Below are 17995 nucleotides of genomic sequence, written 5' to 3' on the forward strand. Positions count from 1 at the left end.
AAAATCAACTACATCTGTGGAAAGAGATGATAGAGAAGCTCAATATCATCAGCCAGAGCAAGGGCAGGGGCCTCTTGCAGAATAGATCATCTATTGCTCATATGTAAGTTCTAGTTGAAGCTGAAGAAAATTCAAACAAGTCCACAAGAACCAAAGTACAACCTTGAGTATATTCTACCTGTACTTAGAGATTAACTAAAGAATAGATTTCATGCATTGAATATTAAGGACCAAAGAACAGAGAGGTTGTGGGCTGACATCAAAGACATCAACATGAAGAAAGCAAAAGGTCGTTAAAAAGTGAGGAAAGAAAGAAAAGACCAAAATGGATACCAGAAGAGACTCTAGAGCTTGCTCTTGAAAGTGCAGCAGCTACAGCAAATGGAAAAAAAAAGATGAAGTCAAAAGAACTAAACCGAAGATTTCAAAGGGTGGCTGGGGAAGATGAAGTAAAGTATTATAATGGCATGTGCAAAGACCTGGAGATAGAAATCCAAAAGGGAAGAACACCTCAGCATTTCTCAAGCTGAAACAACTGAAGAGAAAATTCAAGCCTCAAGTTGCAATGTTGAAGGATTCCACAGCAAAATATTAATGACAGGAAGCATCTAAAGCAGATGGAAGGAATACACAGAGTCAATGTACCAAAAAGAATTGGTTGACGTTCAACCATTTCAGGAGGCAGCATAGGTTCAGTACTGAAGGAGGAAGTCCAAGCTTCACTGAAGGCATTGGCAAAAAACAAGGCTTCAGGAATTGACAGAATACCAACTGAGATGTTTCAACAAAGGGATGCAGCAATGGAGGTGCTCACTACTCTATGCCAATATATGTGGAAGATGTATACCAGGCCAACTGACTGGAAGAGAGCCATGTTTATGCCTATTCCAATGAAAGCTAATTGGAACAAATGTGGAAATTATCAAACAATTGTTAAATTAAGTCTACCTAAATTAATATGGAGTCCTAGTGGTGCAGTGGTTAAGTACTCCGATGCTAACCAGTAGGTCCATGGTTAGTACACACCAGCCACTATGCAAAAGGAAAATGTAGCAGATGACATCGGTAAAGATTACAGCCTTGGCAACCCAATAGGGCAGTTCTACTCTGTTCTACAGGGTCACTATGAGTTGGAATCAACTTGACAGCATACAACAACAAGCTAAGTTAATCTGTGTATTCAACTAGATCACAAGCAAAATGTCAGCCTACTTGTTGGTCAAAATTGACAAAATGATTCTAAAATTCACACGAAAATACAAAGGACCCAGGATAGCAAAAATAACTCTGAAACAACAGAAGAAAGTTAGAGGACTTACTCTATTTGATTTCAAGAAAAATATAAGTTACAGAAATAAAAACACTGTACTAGTGGAATATGATAGACACAGATTAATGTAGCAGAGTAAAGAGTTCAGAAATAGACCCATATATATAGGTTAAATTTATTTATTTACTTTTTACAAAAGCTTCTAAAAGGAAACAGGTGAGTATCTTCAAGACCTTAGAGTAGGAAGGATTTCTTAAGCATAAAAGTCACTAATCTTAAAAGAAAAAAAAAGTTGAATTTGGTCAAGATTAGAAAATTCTGCTGTTTGAAGCACACCATAAAGAAAGTGAAAAGGCAAACCACATACAGAAGAAAACACTCACAGTACACAATACATGCATCTGTCAAAGGACTCAAATCTAGGAGATATGAAGAACTCCTACTAATAAAGTATTAAAAGACTAAAACAAATTTAATGGGCCAAAGATTTAAAAAGATACTTCAGAAGGTATCTGAATGGCCAACAAGCATATAAAAAGTTTCTCAAAAGCATCACGTCATGGAGGAATGCAAATTAAAAACACAATGAGTTACAATTACATACTCATCACAATACCTAAAATCAAGGAGACTGACAACACCAAATATTGAAAATGTGTAGAGCATATGGAGTTCTTTTATACTGCTGGTTGGAATATAAAATGGTCAAACTAGTGGGAAAACTGGCAGCATCTAATAACGTTAAAAATACATCTGCCCTTGATCCAGCAATTTTCCTCCTAAGCCTATACATCTCAAAAACTAATACATGTGTCTACAAAAAGTTTCACAAATAAAAGTTCATAACAGTTTTATTCATTGTAACCAAAATTGGAAAGGAAGGCCCTCAAAGAGATGGATTGACACAGTGGCTGAAACAATGGGGTCAGGCATAATGATTGTGAGGATGGATCAGGACCGGGCAACGTTTCCTTTGGTTGTACGCAGGGTTGCTATGAATCAGAACTGATTTCACAGCACCTAATAAAAACAACACACAGTCAGATCAAAAACTCCTTTGATACATACACTGTCAAATGTACATTTGTCCACAGGCCAATGATTTAAAAAATTGAGCATCAAAACTATAATAACTGCAAGGCAGGGCCAAGATGGTGGAGTAGCCAAGTGCTTCCAGTGTTCTTTTTACAACAAAGACCTGAAAAAACAAGTGAATCGATTGCATATGACAATCTGGGAGCCCTGAAAATCAAAGGCAAAGTTGAGGAATCAGACTTAGCGGCACGGGTGGGAGAGACAGTTCAGAAGCAGCGAGAAGTTGCCAGACCTGACCCGGCAGGAATCTGCATCCTGGAGACCAGAGCCACTGGCATGAGCACAGTGAAGCAAGCAGTGGCATTTGAAACATGGTTTCCATATCGGAGAGACAGAGTGGTATCCAGAATCAGCAAAAGTCAGCATTATCTGTAAAAGATAAGTACTTTTGTCTAATCTACTGCACGGACCAAAACACACCACTTTGGAAAAAACTCTCTCCCATTTAACTGAATGCTCCCCACTCTACAACAGATCCTGAGCTGACATCAGTGATAGCCTCTTTCTCTGGGCTGGAATTAGGTCCTGCCATGCTCCCTGAGCCATTCTCCTGGCCTTGCAGAAGGAAAAAATTAACAAACGGGGAAAAATTAATCTGCCAACTCCCCTAAGCTGGGAACTCAGGGCAGAAACAGCTCCTTTGCCTAAGCACAAGCATAAGTGGTCTACAGATTTTGAATGCCTTTCACCCCTGCATAGTCATGTGTGGGCCCATTTCAACAGCGTACACCTTCATTAGCGCAATACAACAAGGAGTATGCATGAAGTCTAACTTCACCTGTTTCAGCTATATGGTAGAGAGGCAGGTTCAGAATGTTTGACCCTGATCTGCCTATTAAACAGTGGCCTCACCTACCCACTTCACGGACCAAAGGATGAGTGGCTTTGCCCATGCCACCTAGTCGCCCTCGACAAGGATCCAAGGATAAGTGGTACCTCCCAGTCCTTACGGCCAACAGCACTGGGTGCCCATAGTCCACCTCAAACCTGTCCACGTAGGTGCCCTAAGGAACAAGTACATGCTTCCCTTACAAACAGTCAGAAGTGGTTGTCAGTCCCCTGCCTTACTCAGTGCATGATACCCTACTGTAGCCAGACACCTGTGCCTACACCAATCACTCTTGCTCCTCTAAGACTGTAGGTAAGAGCCTGCACCACACATTTGGTGACTATCTGGACACCTGAGATGAACCCACACAAGAAAAGTAAATGAACTCCTTGGCTCATATACCTAGTAACAGCTCTAACCACCTGGCATCAGGACATTAGACTTTCAACAGCACCTATGATCAGATTAACTCACTCAAGCAGCCTATTTGAGCATATCAAAACAAAACAAGAATTTAGGACACAGTAATGAAACATAAAATAAATACATAAGATAAATTATTGATGACAAAGAGGCAACAGTGAATATCGAATCACATAAAGACTCAGATCTGGATGGCTTCAGCAAGCCCCCAGAACAAAGAATCAAGACATCTTCCCGATTAAGAGAAATTTCTGGAACTTCCAGAGGTACAATACAAAAGATTAATATATGGAACTCTTCAACAGTTCAGGAGGGAGATCAGGCAAAATGCAGAACAAATCAAGGAAGGCACAGACATGGCATTGGAGGAACTTAAGAAGATTAGAAAAGAGCATAATGACAAATTTAACAGGCCCCAAGAATCGGTAGAAAGACAGCAAACAGAAACCCAGAAGATTAACAATAACACTTAGACAACTCGACAACTCAGTAGAAAGTCATAGGACCAGAACTGTGGAAATGGAAGTCAGAATTAGTGAGATTGAAGATAAAGAACTTGACACCAACATATCTGAAGAAAAATCAGAAAAAGGAATTAGAAAAAAAAAAATGAAGAAACCCTAAGAAATATGTGGGACTCTCTCAAGAGAAATAACGGAAGAGTGATCGGAGTAGGGCAGGGGAAGGGGGGATAACAGGAAATGCAGACAGAATTACAGAAGATTTCATGGCAAAAAACTTCACTGATATAAAAAGATGAGAAAATACCTATCCAAGATGCTCATCGAACCCCACACATGGTAGATCCCAAAAGAAATTCACCAAGAGAATTTTAAGAGTGGCTAGAGAGAAACAAAGAGTCACCTACAAAGGAGATTCATTAAGACTAAAATCGGACCACTCAGAAGAAATCATGCAAGCAAGAAGGCAATGAGATGACATATATACAGCCTTGAAGGAAAAAAATTGAAAGCCAAGAATTATATATCCAGCAAAAATGTCTCTCAAATATGAAGGCAAAATTATAGGCAAGTTTACAGAACCTGCAAAAACCAAACCAAATTTAAAAGAAATACTAAACAGAGTCCCCCAGTTAGAAAATCAATAACACCAGATAAAAACTCAAGACTATAACACATGACAGAGCAAACAGATATCAACTCAGATAGGGAAATCACAAAAAATAAATCAAAGATAAAACACTCAAAGCAGGGAAACAGGGATGTCATTATGGAAAAGACGAAAACATTAAATAAAAAAAGAGGGACTAAAAATGGTAGTCATAGATCTTTCATATGAAAGGGAATTCAAGGTGATATAAAGAAATAAAAGACTGGTTTAAACGTAGAGAAATACAAATAAATATTAAGGTAACCATAAAAGAAACTAACAATTCTACACACCAAAATAATAAATAAGAAAAACGTAAAGACTCAGCAAATACAAAAGCAGCAACAATGGAAAAGACAACACATAAAGAAAAACAATCAGCACAGAAAATTAAGTGAAAAAAAACTGTCAACAACACAAAAGCAAGATATCAATGACAACACTAAACTCATACCTATCGATAATTATGCTGAATATAAATGGACTAAATGCAAAAATAAAGAGACAGTGTCAGAATAGATTAAAAAACACAATTCATTTATATGTCTATAGGAGATAAACCTTAGACTTAAAGACACAAACAAACTCAAAGGATGGAAAAAATATATCAAGCAAACAAGAATCAAAAAAGAACACAAGTGGAAATATTAATTTCTTGAAAAATAGACTTTAAAGTAAAACATGCCACAAAGAATAAGGAAAGACACTATATAATGATTAAAGGGTCAATATACCAGGATGTTTTACACTCCCAGTGACAGGGCTCCAAAATACATCAAACAAACTCTAACAGCATTGAAAAGCATGATAGACACCTCCACAGTAATAGGAGACTTCCACACACCACTTTCAGTGAAGGACAGAGCAACCAGTAAGAAGCTAATAAAGACACACAAGATCTAAATGCCACGATCAATCAACCTGACCTCACAGACATATACAGAACGCTCCACCAACAGGAGCCAAGTATGCTTTCTTTTCTAACACAGGTGGAACATTCTCCCAAATAGACCACATATTAGGTCACACATAAAGCAGGCCTTAACAGAATCCAAAACATCCAAATGTTACAAAGCATGTTTTCTGCCCATAAAGCCATAAAAGTAGAAATAAATAACAGAAAAAGCAGGGGAAAAAAATGAAACACATGGAAACTGAACAACACCTTGCTCAAAAACTACTGAGTTATAGTAGAAATTAAGGACGGAATAAAGAAGTTCATAGAATCAAATGAGAATGAAAACACTTCCTACCAGAACCTTTGCAAAATAGCAAAAGCAGTGTTTAGAGGTCAATTTATACAAATAAATGCACACATCCAAAAAGAAAAGAAAGGGCCAAAATCAAAGAGTTATCCAAACAACTCAAACAAACAGAAAGAGAGTATCAAAAAAAGCCCTTGGACACAAGAAGAAAGCAAATAATAAAAATTAGAGCACAATTAAATGAAATAGAGAACAGAAAAACAATGGAAAGAGTTAACAAGACCAAAAGCTTGTTGTTTGAAAACATCAACGAAATCAATAAACCACTGGGCAAACTGACAAAAGAAAAAGGAGAGGAAGCATTTAACATGAATAAAAAATGAGATTGCTGATATCACAACAGACCCAACTGAAAATTAAAAAAAAAATCATAACAGAACACTCTGAAAAATTATACTCTAGCACATTTGAAAACCTAGAGGAAATGGGCAAATTTCTAGAAACAGACACCCTACCTAAACGAACACAGAGATAGAACAAGTAAATAAACCCCTAACAAAAGAAGAGAGTGAAAAGGTAATTTAAAAACCTCCAACAATGACAAAAAAAAAGCCCTGGCCCTGAGAGCTTCACTGGAGAATTCTAAAAAACTTCCGGAGAAGAGTTAACACCACTACTACTAAAGGTATTTCAGAATGTAGAAAAGAACAAATACTCCCAAATTCATTCAATGAAGCCAGCATAATATAACCCTGATACCAAAACCAGGTAAAGATACCACGGAAAAAAGAAAATTACACACCAGTGTCCCTCAGGAACTTAACACAAAAATCCCCAACAAAATTCTAACCAATAGAATTCAACACCAGATCTGAAAACATAACTCACCGTGACCAAGTGGGATTCATACCAGGTATGCAGGGAGTATTTAACATTAGAAAAACAATCAATGTAATCCATTACGCAAATAAAACAAAATACAAGAACCACATGATCTTATCGATTGATGCAGAAAAGACATTTGACAAAGTTCAACATCCATTCATGATAAAAACACTCAGCAAAATAGGGATAGAAGTAAAATGCCTCAACATAATAAAGTGCATTTATACCAAGCCAACAGCCAACATCATCCTAAATGGAGAGAGTCTGAAAGCATTCCCCTTGAGAAGGGGAACAAGACAATGATTCCCTTTATCAACACTTCTATTCAATATTGTGCTTGAGGTCCTAGCCAGAGAAATCAGGCTAGTTGAAGAAACAAAGGGCATCACATTGGCAAAGAAGAAGTAAAAGTATCTCGATTTGGAGGTGACATGCTCTTTACCCAGATAACCCTAAAGAATCCACAAGAAAATTCCCAGAAATAATTGAAGAGTTCAGCAAAGCATCAACATACAAGATAAAGAGAAAAATCAGTTGGATTCCTCTACACCGACAAACAGAATTCGAAGAGAAATTACCAAATCAATACCATTTACAATAGCCCCCAAGAAGATAAAATACGTAGGGATAAATCTAACCAGACACGTAAAAGACCTATGCAAAGAAAACTACAAGACACTAGTGCAGGAAGCCAAAAGAGACCCACGTCAGTGGAAAAACGTAACTTTGTCATAAATAGGAAGACTCAATATTGTGAAAATATCTACTCTACCCAAAGCAATCTATAGATACAATGCAATCCTGATCCAAATTCCAATGGCGTTTTTTAATGACATGGAGAAATAAATCAACAACTTCATACAGAAATGGAAGAGGCCCGGATAAGTAAATCATTACTGAAAAAGAAGAACAAAATAGGAGGCCTCACATTACCTGATTTTAGAACATATTATACCCAAACAGTACTGAAAAGAGCCTGGTATTGGGACAATAACAGATACACAGACCAATGGAACAGAACTGAGAATCCAGACATGACTTCATCTACCTCTGAACAGCTGATATTTGACAAAGGCCCAGAGTCTGTTAAATGGGAAAAAGATAGTCTCTTTAACAAATGGTGCTGGAATACCTGGATATCCCACCTGCAAAAAAAAATGAAAGAAGACCAACAACTCACACCATGCACAAGAACTAACTCCAAATGGATCCAAGACCTAAATATAAAATCTAAAATTATAAAGCTCGTGGAAGAAAAAATAGGGACAACATTAAGAGCCCTAATACATGGCCTAAACAGGATACAAAACATTACTATCAGTGCACAAACACCAGAGGAGAAACTAGATAACTGCGAACTGCAAAAAATGAAACACTTATGCTCATCCAAAGACTTCACCAAATGCATAAAAAGACAACCTAAGCACTGCGAGAAAAATTTTGGCTATGACAAAACCGAGCAGCATCTAATCTCTAAAATCTACAACACATTGCAAAACCTCAACAACAAAAAGACAAACAACCCAACTGGAAAATGGGCAGAGGATATAAACAGGAACTTCACACAAGAAGACATTCAGACAGCTGACAGGTACTTGAGCAAATGCTCACGATCATTAGCCATTACAGAAATGCAAGTTAAAACTACAACAAGACACCATCTTACCCAAAAAAGGCTGACTTTAATCCAAAAACCACAAAATAATGAATATTGGAGAGGTTGTGGAGAGCCTGGAACACATACACTGCTGGTGGGAATGTAAGATAGTACAACCTCTTTGGAAACTGATTTGCCACTTCCTTAAAAAGCTAGAAATAGAAGTACCATACGATCCAGCAATCCCATTCCTTGGAATATATCCTAGAGAAATAAGAGCCCTCACACGAATTGATATATGCACACCCACGTTCACTGCAGCACTGTTTACAATAAAAAGATAGAAACAACCAAAGTGCCCATCAAAGGATGAATAGAAAAACAAATTAGGGTGTGTTCATAAAATGGAATACTACGCAACGATAAAGAACAACGATGAATCTGTGAAACACCTCATAACATGGAACAATCTGGAAGGCATTATGCTGACTGAAATTAGTCAGCTGTAAAAGGACAAACATTGTATGACAGCACTATTTTAAGAACTCAAGAAAAGGCCCAAACACAGAAGAAAACAGTATTTGACGGTTTCAGGGGTGGGAAGGGAGAGGGGTATTCGCTAATTAGATATTAGACAAGAATTATTTTAGCTGAAGGGAAGGACAACACACAATAAAGGGGAAGTCAGGACAACTGGACTAAACCAAAAACTAAGAAGCTTCCGGAAGACAACAAACACTTCAAGGGACAGAGTAGCAGGGGTGGGTGTCTGAGGATCATGGTTTCAGGGGATATCTAGGTCAATTGGCAAAACAAGAAAATGTTCTGCATCCCACTTTGGCGAGTGGCATCTAGATCTTAAAAGCTAGCAAGCAGCCATCTAATACACATCAATTGGTTTTAACCTACCTGGAGCAAAGGAGAATGAAGAACACCAAAGATGCAAGGAAAATAGAAGCCCAAGAGACAGAAAGGGTCACATAAACCAGAGACCCCATCGGCCTGAGACCAGAAGAACTAGATGGTACCCGGCCAACACCAATCACTGCCCTGACAGGGAATACAAGGGAGAATCCCCAATGAAGCAGGAGAAAAGTGGGATGCAGACCTCAAATTCTACTAAAAAGACCAGACTTAATGGTCTGACTGAGATTGGAGGGATCCCGGAGGTCATGGCCCCTGGACTCTCTATTACCCCAAAACAGAAACCATTCCCAAAGCCAATTCTTCAGACAAGGATTAAACTAGACTATAAAAAAAAAAGTTTTTCTTTTTTATAAGACATGAAATAACACTGGTGAGGCATGTGCTTCCTAGCTCAAGTAGACACATGAGACTATGTGGGCACCTCCTGTCTGGAGGCAAGATGAGAAGGCAGAGGGGAACAGGAGCTGCTTGAATGGACACTGGAAAAACAGGGTGGAGAGAAGGAGTCACATGCAGGGAAAGTAACTAGGGTCACATAACAATATATATGTAGGTTTTTATTTGAGAAACTGATTCCAGTTGTAAACCTTCACTGAAAGCAAAATAAAAGTTAATTAATTTTTTAAATTTTTTTAAAGATGATAACTGCAATAGATTGAAACACATAAAATTTTTAAATTGCTGAGTTTATACTGATACTGAAGTAAAACAACTGGCTGCCTTTGGAGGACAACAGGGAACCAAATCATTTATTTCTTAAAATTAGAAAACGAAAGGAACAATTTTTTAAAAAAATACTAAGGAAACATGAGCAATCCTTGTAGTGGTGTAAGTGTTCTTAGCTGTGGTGGTGAATACATGAACCTACACAAGTTACGAATTTGCATAGAACTAAATACACACACACACAAATAAGTAAAACTGGGGAAACAGGAATAAGATCAATGAGTTGCATCAATGTCAGTATCTTGGCTGTGATATTGTACTACAGTTCTGCAAGATGTCACCATCTGGGGAAATTGTGTAAAAGGCACGTGGAATCTCTTTGTATTATTTCTTACAACTGTATGTGAATCTACAACTATCTCAAAATAAGTTTAATTTAAAAATCTTCACTGGCAATATATTATCAGTAATATATTACCGCATACATTACTGAATAGGAAAATTTCTTTTGAACACACTCCCTTTATGAGAGAAAATATATGAGTTAAGAGCTCTCAAGAGCCTACGTTTTTACGCCTTTCAACCTCTGTCACTCAATCCTGTCAGTCTACAGGTGAAGCATGGGGTGAAAAATGTAACATTTCTTACAAATTTAACATTCTTTTACTGAAACTATACAGTTCATTATAGTAAAATCTTTGAATTTGTTTGAAAAACACTGTAGAATAAACATTTCAAATCTAGTTGATCGTGCCTAATGATGAATAACTGATGACGATATAGTAGTAACGGATGATGGTGGTGGTCATCACTGATGATAATGTTGGTAATGACTGATGTGTGGCGGTGGTGATGCTGATGGGGCTGTTGGTGATAAAGTATTACAATACTGCTATTAGACACTAAGCTTCCCAACATGCAAAATCTCTCTCCCAACTAAAAGGAAAGTTATCACACCTGAAAAACAAAAACCATGATTCCCAACACAGGTATAAATCAAGATTCTAATTGCTCCCATAATGAGGACCCCAGTCTCTGCAGCGACTACTTCCCAGGAGAGGTTCTGCCTGTATGTATGTAAAAAGATCCCAAGACCCCCAGTCTCGGTGACCCATTTTTCAAGATTGTATCAGCCCCTTTGAGTAAGTATAGGACTAAGTATGTATGTAAATATGTATGTATTATTCTCTCATTTTCTGATATTTCCTGATTATTGAAACCAAGAATTTCCCTAGAAGTTGCAGGAGACTTTGTTCGATTTTTTGCCAGCACAAGTATTTAAGTGAAGTTTTAAAATAATTGTATGAGAAAAATATTTTCCCATGAATTCCTGTTTGTTTGTTTATTGTGCTTTAGGTGAAGTTTTACCTAACAAACTAGCTTCTCATTAAAGAATTAGTACACATATTGTTCCGTGACACTGGTTACCAACCCAGCAACATGTCAACACTCTCCCTTCTCCACCCTGGGTTCTGTATTACCAGTTTCCTGTCCCCTCCTGCCTTGTCATCCTTGCCTCTGGGCTGGTGTGCCCCTTTAGTCCTGTTCTGTTTTATAGGCCTGTCTAATCTATGGCTGAAGGGTGAACCACAGTAGTGATTTCACTAATAAGCTAAATGGGTATCCGGAGGCTATACTTTCGGGGTTTGTCTAGTCTCTGTCAGGCCAGTAATCTGGTCTTTCTTTGTGAGTCAGGATTTTGTTCTATGTTTTTCTCAACTCTGTCTGAGGCCCTCTGTTGTGATCCCTGTCAGAGCTGTTGGTGGTGGTAGCTGGGCACCATCTAGCTGTGCTGGACTCAGTCTGGTGGAGGCTGTGGTAGCTGTGGTCCGTTAGTCCTTGGGACTAATCTTTCCCTTGTTCAGCTCCTGTTTCTAATGCAGCCTATTTACAAACATGCTTCTGTTCATCTCTAAATGCTTTTTTCTGAGTGCTGTGTTCTTATCAGCAAAAATTCCAAGCATCTGATGGCCTGATAGAACTAGATTTTCCTATGGAATGGCGTTCATATTTGTTCTGCACTGAGTGAACTGTGTTCACTCTGCACTGCTTTGTAAAGCATTTTGACTTCTGGTAATGGTAGATTCAAAGTGGATTTTCTATGTTTCTTATTGTTTCAGGAGACTCAAATTGGATACAAGAGATATGTAAGCTTTTTTAAAATTTATTGTTTCTGGAAGAAAATTGTGTTCTCCTTTGTAGTGAAACCAACTGCCATTGAGTTGATTCTAACTCATGGAGAAGCTATGTGTATCAGAGTAGAACTGTGCACCATAGGGCTTTGAATGGCTGATTTTTCAGAAGCAGTTCACCAAGTCTTTCTTCCAGAGTGCCTCAGGATGGACATAAACCACTAAACTTTCAGACAGCAACAGAGAATATTACCCGTTTACACTACCCAGGGACCTCTTTCTCCATTGGAATAAATGGAAATAATATTCAAAAATCTTACTGGTTATTATGACATTAAATACCTCACTACCAATAATTCAACACATAAAGCTTATAACACAACCACATGTCCTTGTCTTTACACCAATCCGAAGGATTAAAAGACTTGCTTGCATGTAAGATGAGGAAATACAGTTAGTACTGGAATTATTAGAGGAATCAAGTGAGGCTATGCGTTTTTAAAGTGCTACACAGAAAAACTAGGTTATAAAATGTTTTTATTAATGTATGTATACATATATGCATAGAAAATCTAGGAGGATATTTACTACCAATGTTAGTCTCTGGGTAGTGAGAATATAGTGTTTATATTTTATTGCAAATAAGTAGTTTTGGCTTGTTTGTATTTCTACAATATACCTATATTTCCTTCGTAATTAAAAAATGCATCAGACAGTAGCAATAAGATCCCTCCTCTGACTACCCCCAAAATTCAATAACTTTCCTAAATAGCAAAAATATGCTACGCAAAGTTATCTCCAGCGAAGTAGATTACTGGAGACAAAACAGATTGATGTTCAGAAGTCCTTGGATTTAGACCAGTTCTACCTCTTACTGGTTATATGACCTTGGGTAACTTAACTTTTAGAGCTTTGGTTTTAAGGCATTAAAAAAAAATAATATACCATCCCTCTCTTTTCATATATCATGTTCATGCTAAGAGATCAAGTATAAGGCATGTTCAACCACTACTTTGCCTCAGAGCTGTAGGTGTGCAGATTTATAAGGCTATCAGCTAGAGGCAAGGGAAGAAGCTCATGATCAGGAGAACAGGTTTACGTTTGAGGTTCAAGTCCAAGTCATTTAATGTCCGACACTTCTGTTTTCTCAGTATGAAAATAAGAATTAGAATTCTGCTCTAAATACATTTCTCCCCATACCCAAGAGTTTTGGGAGGAGTTAGTGAGATTGGCTTCTGAAAGAAATGTGTAAATTATAAAGCATTTCACATGGGTTAGTAATAATATGAAGAAGCAATTAAAATAGTGAGAATTTAAGTTTTTATATTAAGAAATACACCTCAGAGACATGGATATCCACGCTCCCTAGAGAACATGTCTCTTGTTTGAGGACTTCACCACCAGTGAGATAATTGTGCCGTGGTTTTGATATTACGATCTTAATGTTATAATAACAAAATATAATAAATAATGGTTGAGCACTTACTGTGGACAACAGTATGTGGCAATACCCAGGCTGCACCACAGATGAATTAATTCAATCAGAACTTCTGTGGGTGGGACCCAGACATCAATACTTATTAAATACTTTAGCCAATGTGGAGAACCACTGTCTTAGGCCCTCAAACCCCAAGAAAAACTAAGTACAAATTCCAGCCACATAGTGACAACTTATATTTTTACACATTCTGAATATTTGAAAAAAAATATTTCTAAATATGCATGCGCCCATGTTATTTTTACAACCATCTTAGGAATTGATATTATTAATTCCTTCATTTTTCAGATGCAGCAGTTGACTTGCCACTCAGTGATACAGGAGCAACTGCCATGTTACCCTGACACTGCATAGATTTGAGATAGGTATTCAAATGCTCACATTCAGTGAATATTTGGAAATGGCATAAATGACAGGGAAATTTCATTTCTGCAGCAAAACCCATCTCCAACTTCAAAATGTGAAATTTACTACTTCTTTCTTCTAGAGTAAAGGCTATCAAACATTAGCTTGCATCAAATCATTTGTAGAGTTTGTTAAAACACAGATTGTTGGGCTTGGGCCCCTCCCCTGGGATGTCTGATTCAGTAGGTCTGGCACAAGGTGTGGGAGTTGGCATTTCTAACAAGCCTCAGGTAATGCCGATGCTGCTAGTCCAGTGACTATGCTTTGAGAACCACTGGTCTAGGATATTTGAAAAAACCGAGTGGTAAAATTTCAAGATCTTGGTCCCTTTTCCTCTTATCTTCATAACCTTTGAACTGCTCAGATGCTGGTCTTCCCAGTAAACAGCAGGAGTGACGGGCAGATGCATCAATGAGGAATCTAGAAGTTTATCATTTTGATGAGATCCCATTGATCTATTTTCCTTGGGAGTTTGGTGGCATATCTAAGAATCCATTGTTGAAGACTAGATCCCGCAGCATTACCCCTATATTTTCCTTTAATTATTTTATGGTTTTAGGTCATACATTTTTGGTCTTTGATCCATTTTGCATTAGTTTTTGTATATGATGTGATGTATGGGTCTACTTTCATTCTTTTGCATGTCAAAATCCAGTTATCCAAACACCATTTATTAAAGTGACTATTCTTTTCCCTATTTGTTGGATTTGACACACTTGGGGAAGATTAATTGACCACAGATGTGTACGCTTATCTCTGGATTTTTTATTCCAATCCATTGTCTATAGGTCTATCATATACAAGTGCCACACTGTTTGGATAACTGTAGCTTTATACAGGCAGCCCCATGTTACCAGCATCCAAATTACAGACAACTTATAGTTGCCCTTTAATGTCATGTAAATTTGCCCTCATTTTGAAATGACTGAACCAACTCCTTTTGCAACAAATTCTTCCTCATGATCACCTTCCCTTGCTGCAATGCAGCTTTTAAATCAATAGAAAATCTTGAAGCCTTTTCTTGCACTAAAGTAAGGCTAAATGTGAATTCTATGCACCTGTTCGATTTACCTGCACATTTGACTTAAAGACATGCTTATGAACAGATCTCATTCACAACGCGGGTATTGCCTGTAATATGTTTTGAGATCTGGAAGTGTGAGTCCTCCTATTCTATTCTTCTTTTCCAGGATAGCTTTGGCTATTTAGAACCCTTCGCATTTCTATATAACTTTGAGGATTGGCTTTTCCAATTATGCAAAGAAGGCTATTGGAATTTTGATGATTATTGTCTTGAATTTGTATATGGCATTACATAATATTGACATCTTGACAATATTAATTCATCCGAACCATGCCACGACATGGATGAACCTTGAAAACATAAGGCTAAGCGAAATAAGCCAATCACAAAACAACAAGTATTAAATGAGCTCACTCGGAAAATATACCTAGAACAGGCAAATGTATAGAGATCAGAGTTTAATAGTAGTAACCGGAGACAGAAGACAGACAGAAAAGCCGAAGCATTATTTAAACACACTGAGTTTCTGTTTGTGGTGATGAAAAATTTGGTAATGATACTGGTGTTCATTGCACAACATGATTGATGTAATAATTCTCACTGAATTGTACACAGGAAAAATGTTTAATTGGCCAATGTAGTGTTATCTGCATTTGTCCAACAATCATAGAAACAGCCCAGGATCTCCAAACTTGAGACAAATGCTCAAACCAGCTTCATTAAGGAGAATTACAGCCTTTCATGGGGCTTTTCTCTCCCAGCCCCACAGGCTTCCAACCCCAGGAGAATGCCTGCAGAAAATCACTCTACTGTGACAGAATTCATTCTAGGAGGATTAACAAATCGGCCAGAGCTCCAGCTCCCTCTCTTCTTCCTCTTTCTAGGGATCTACATGGTCACCTTGGTGGGGAACCTGGGCATGATCACGCTCATTTGTCTGAATTCCCAGCTTCACATCCCTATGTACTATTTCCTCAGCAATTTGTCATTTGTAGATATGTGCTACTCCTCTGTCAATACTCCTAAAATGCTGGTGAACTTTGTGTCAGAGAAGAACAGCATATCTTATGCAGGGTGCATGTCACAGCTCTACTTTTTCCTTGTTTTTGTCGTTGCCGAGGCTTACATGCTGACAGTGATGGCCTATGACCGCTATGTTGCCATCTGCAGCCCTTTGCTTTATAACATCATTATGTCCCATCAAATCTGCTCCATGCTAGTGGCTGTGGTCTACATCATGGGGCTCATTGGCTCAACGATACAGACAGGCCTCGTGTTAAAACTGTCCTATTGTGAGAGCCTCATCAGTCATTACTTCTGTGACATCCTCCCCCTCATGAAGCTCTCCTGCTTTAACACCTATGACATTGAGCTGACAGTTTTCTTTTTGGCTGGATTCAACATCACAGTCACCAGTTCAACAGTCCTTGTCTCCTATGCCTTCATTCTCTCCAGCATCCTCCACATCAGGAGCACAGAGGGTAGGTCCAAAGCCTTCAGCACCTGCAGTTCCCACCTTACAGCAGTGGGAATCTTCTATGGATCTACTGCATTCATGTATCTAAAACCTTCCAGAGCCAGTTCCTTGGCCCAGGAGAATGTGGCCTCTGTGTTCTACACCACAGTGATCCCCATGTTGAACCCCCTTATTTATAGTCTGAGGAACAAGGAGGTGAAGGATGCCATGCAGAAAACACTGAGAAGAAAACTGTCTTAATGCAAATGTTATCACTCTTTCTCAGTTTTAAAAGTAAGTTGTTACGAACACCAGAGAAAAGTCCAACCATGGACGAGGTACACCAACCCCCTACATGGTTGGTGAATGTCTTCCCTCATTCTCCTCTTTTATTCCCGACCCTCTCTCATGACTTACTATTTGCAACCAGCTATTTTCAAGTTCATATTTTCTTTTATTTGCAATCTATTCTCTCTATCCTGAGCCCTTTGTTAAACATTTACTGACTTATTTGTAATTTAAGCTCAGTTTTAAACTTTAAGCATTGAGTTTGAGAGTCATTCATTAATATCTTCTATACATAAAATGGAAACCCTGGTGGCATAGTGGGTAATTGCTATGGCCGCTAACCAAAGGGTCGGCAGTTCGAATCTGCCAGGCGCTCCTTGGAAACTCTATGGGGCAGTTCTACTTTGTCCCATACGGTTGCTATGAGTCAGAATCGACTCGACGCCACTAAGTTTTGACACAGAAAATATTATTACCACCTTGCAGCAATGGAATTGTTCTATGGATCTGCTGCATTCATGTACTTAAAACCATCCAAGGTCAGTTCACTGGCTCAGAAGAATGTGGCTTCCACGTGCTACATCACAGCGATCCCCACGCTAAACTAGAAATTGACAGTCTAAATAAGAAGGAGGTGAAGGCCACCACGCAGAAAACACAAAGAAGAAGACTGTTTGCAAGTGGCGTTATTCTGTCTCAAGTTGAAAACTGAGATATAAATATAGGCAGGAAGTCCTGTAAAGATTTACACACACATTGATTGAGAGCAAATGTTTCTCAACATGACTGATTAAGTGCATCCACTCATCTTTTCTCTTCCCTTTCATGTATTTCATGTTTGGCTCTGTTTCAGCCTTGCTAAGTTCAAGGTTTTTTTCCACCTAGGATCAGCTTTCTCTCTCTCTGACCCTCTGATAAACATTACCTATCTGCATTATAATATAATATAAATCTAAAATTTTCATCAATGACTTTAAGAGAGACATTTGATTTAATTTCCTTTTTTTTTTTTTTTTATAGAGAACATATTACCCAAACCAATTCTCATAATTTGCCATTTGGTAAATACAAGACAAATAGAGATGAAATTGAAAGTCACCAAGGAATAACACAAAATGTCTTCCTCTACTAGGTTTCTCCCTTCTCTTCTTTCTCTTTCTCTCTAATTTTACTTTTACTCTCTAT

General features: G+C 38.1%; 1 protein-coding gene across 1 annotated transcript; it reads left to right on the forward strand.

Moving 5' to 3' along the window:
• Window positions 1–15853: 15853 nt before the first annotated feature.
• On the forward strand, window positions 15854–16783 carry LOC126061154 (olfactory receptor 151-like). Its single transcript, XM_049857475.1, has one exon. The coding sequence runs from the start codon at window positions 15854–15856 to the stop codon at window positions 16781–16783; it is 930 nt and encodes a 309-aa protein (XP_049713432.1).
• The last annotated feature ends 1212 nt before the right edge of the window (window positions 16784–17995 follow it).

The sequence above is a fragment of the Elephas maximus genome, chromosome 17, assembly GCF_024166365.1.
Source record: "Elephas maximus indicus isolate mEleMax1 chromosome 17, mEleMax1 primary haplotype, whole genome shotgun sequence".
Lineage (NCBI taxonomy): Eukaryota > Metazoa > Chordata > Mammalia > Proboscidea > Elephantidae > Elephas > Elephas maximus.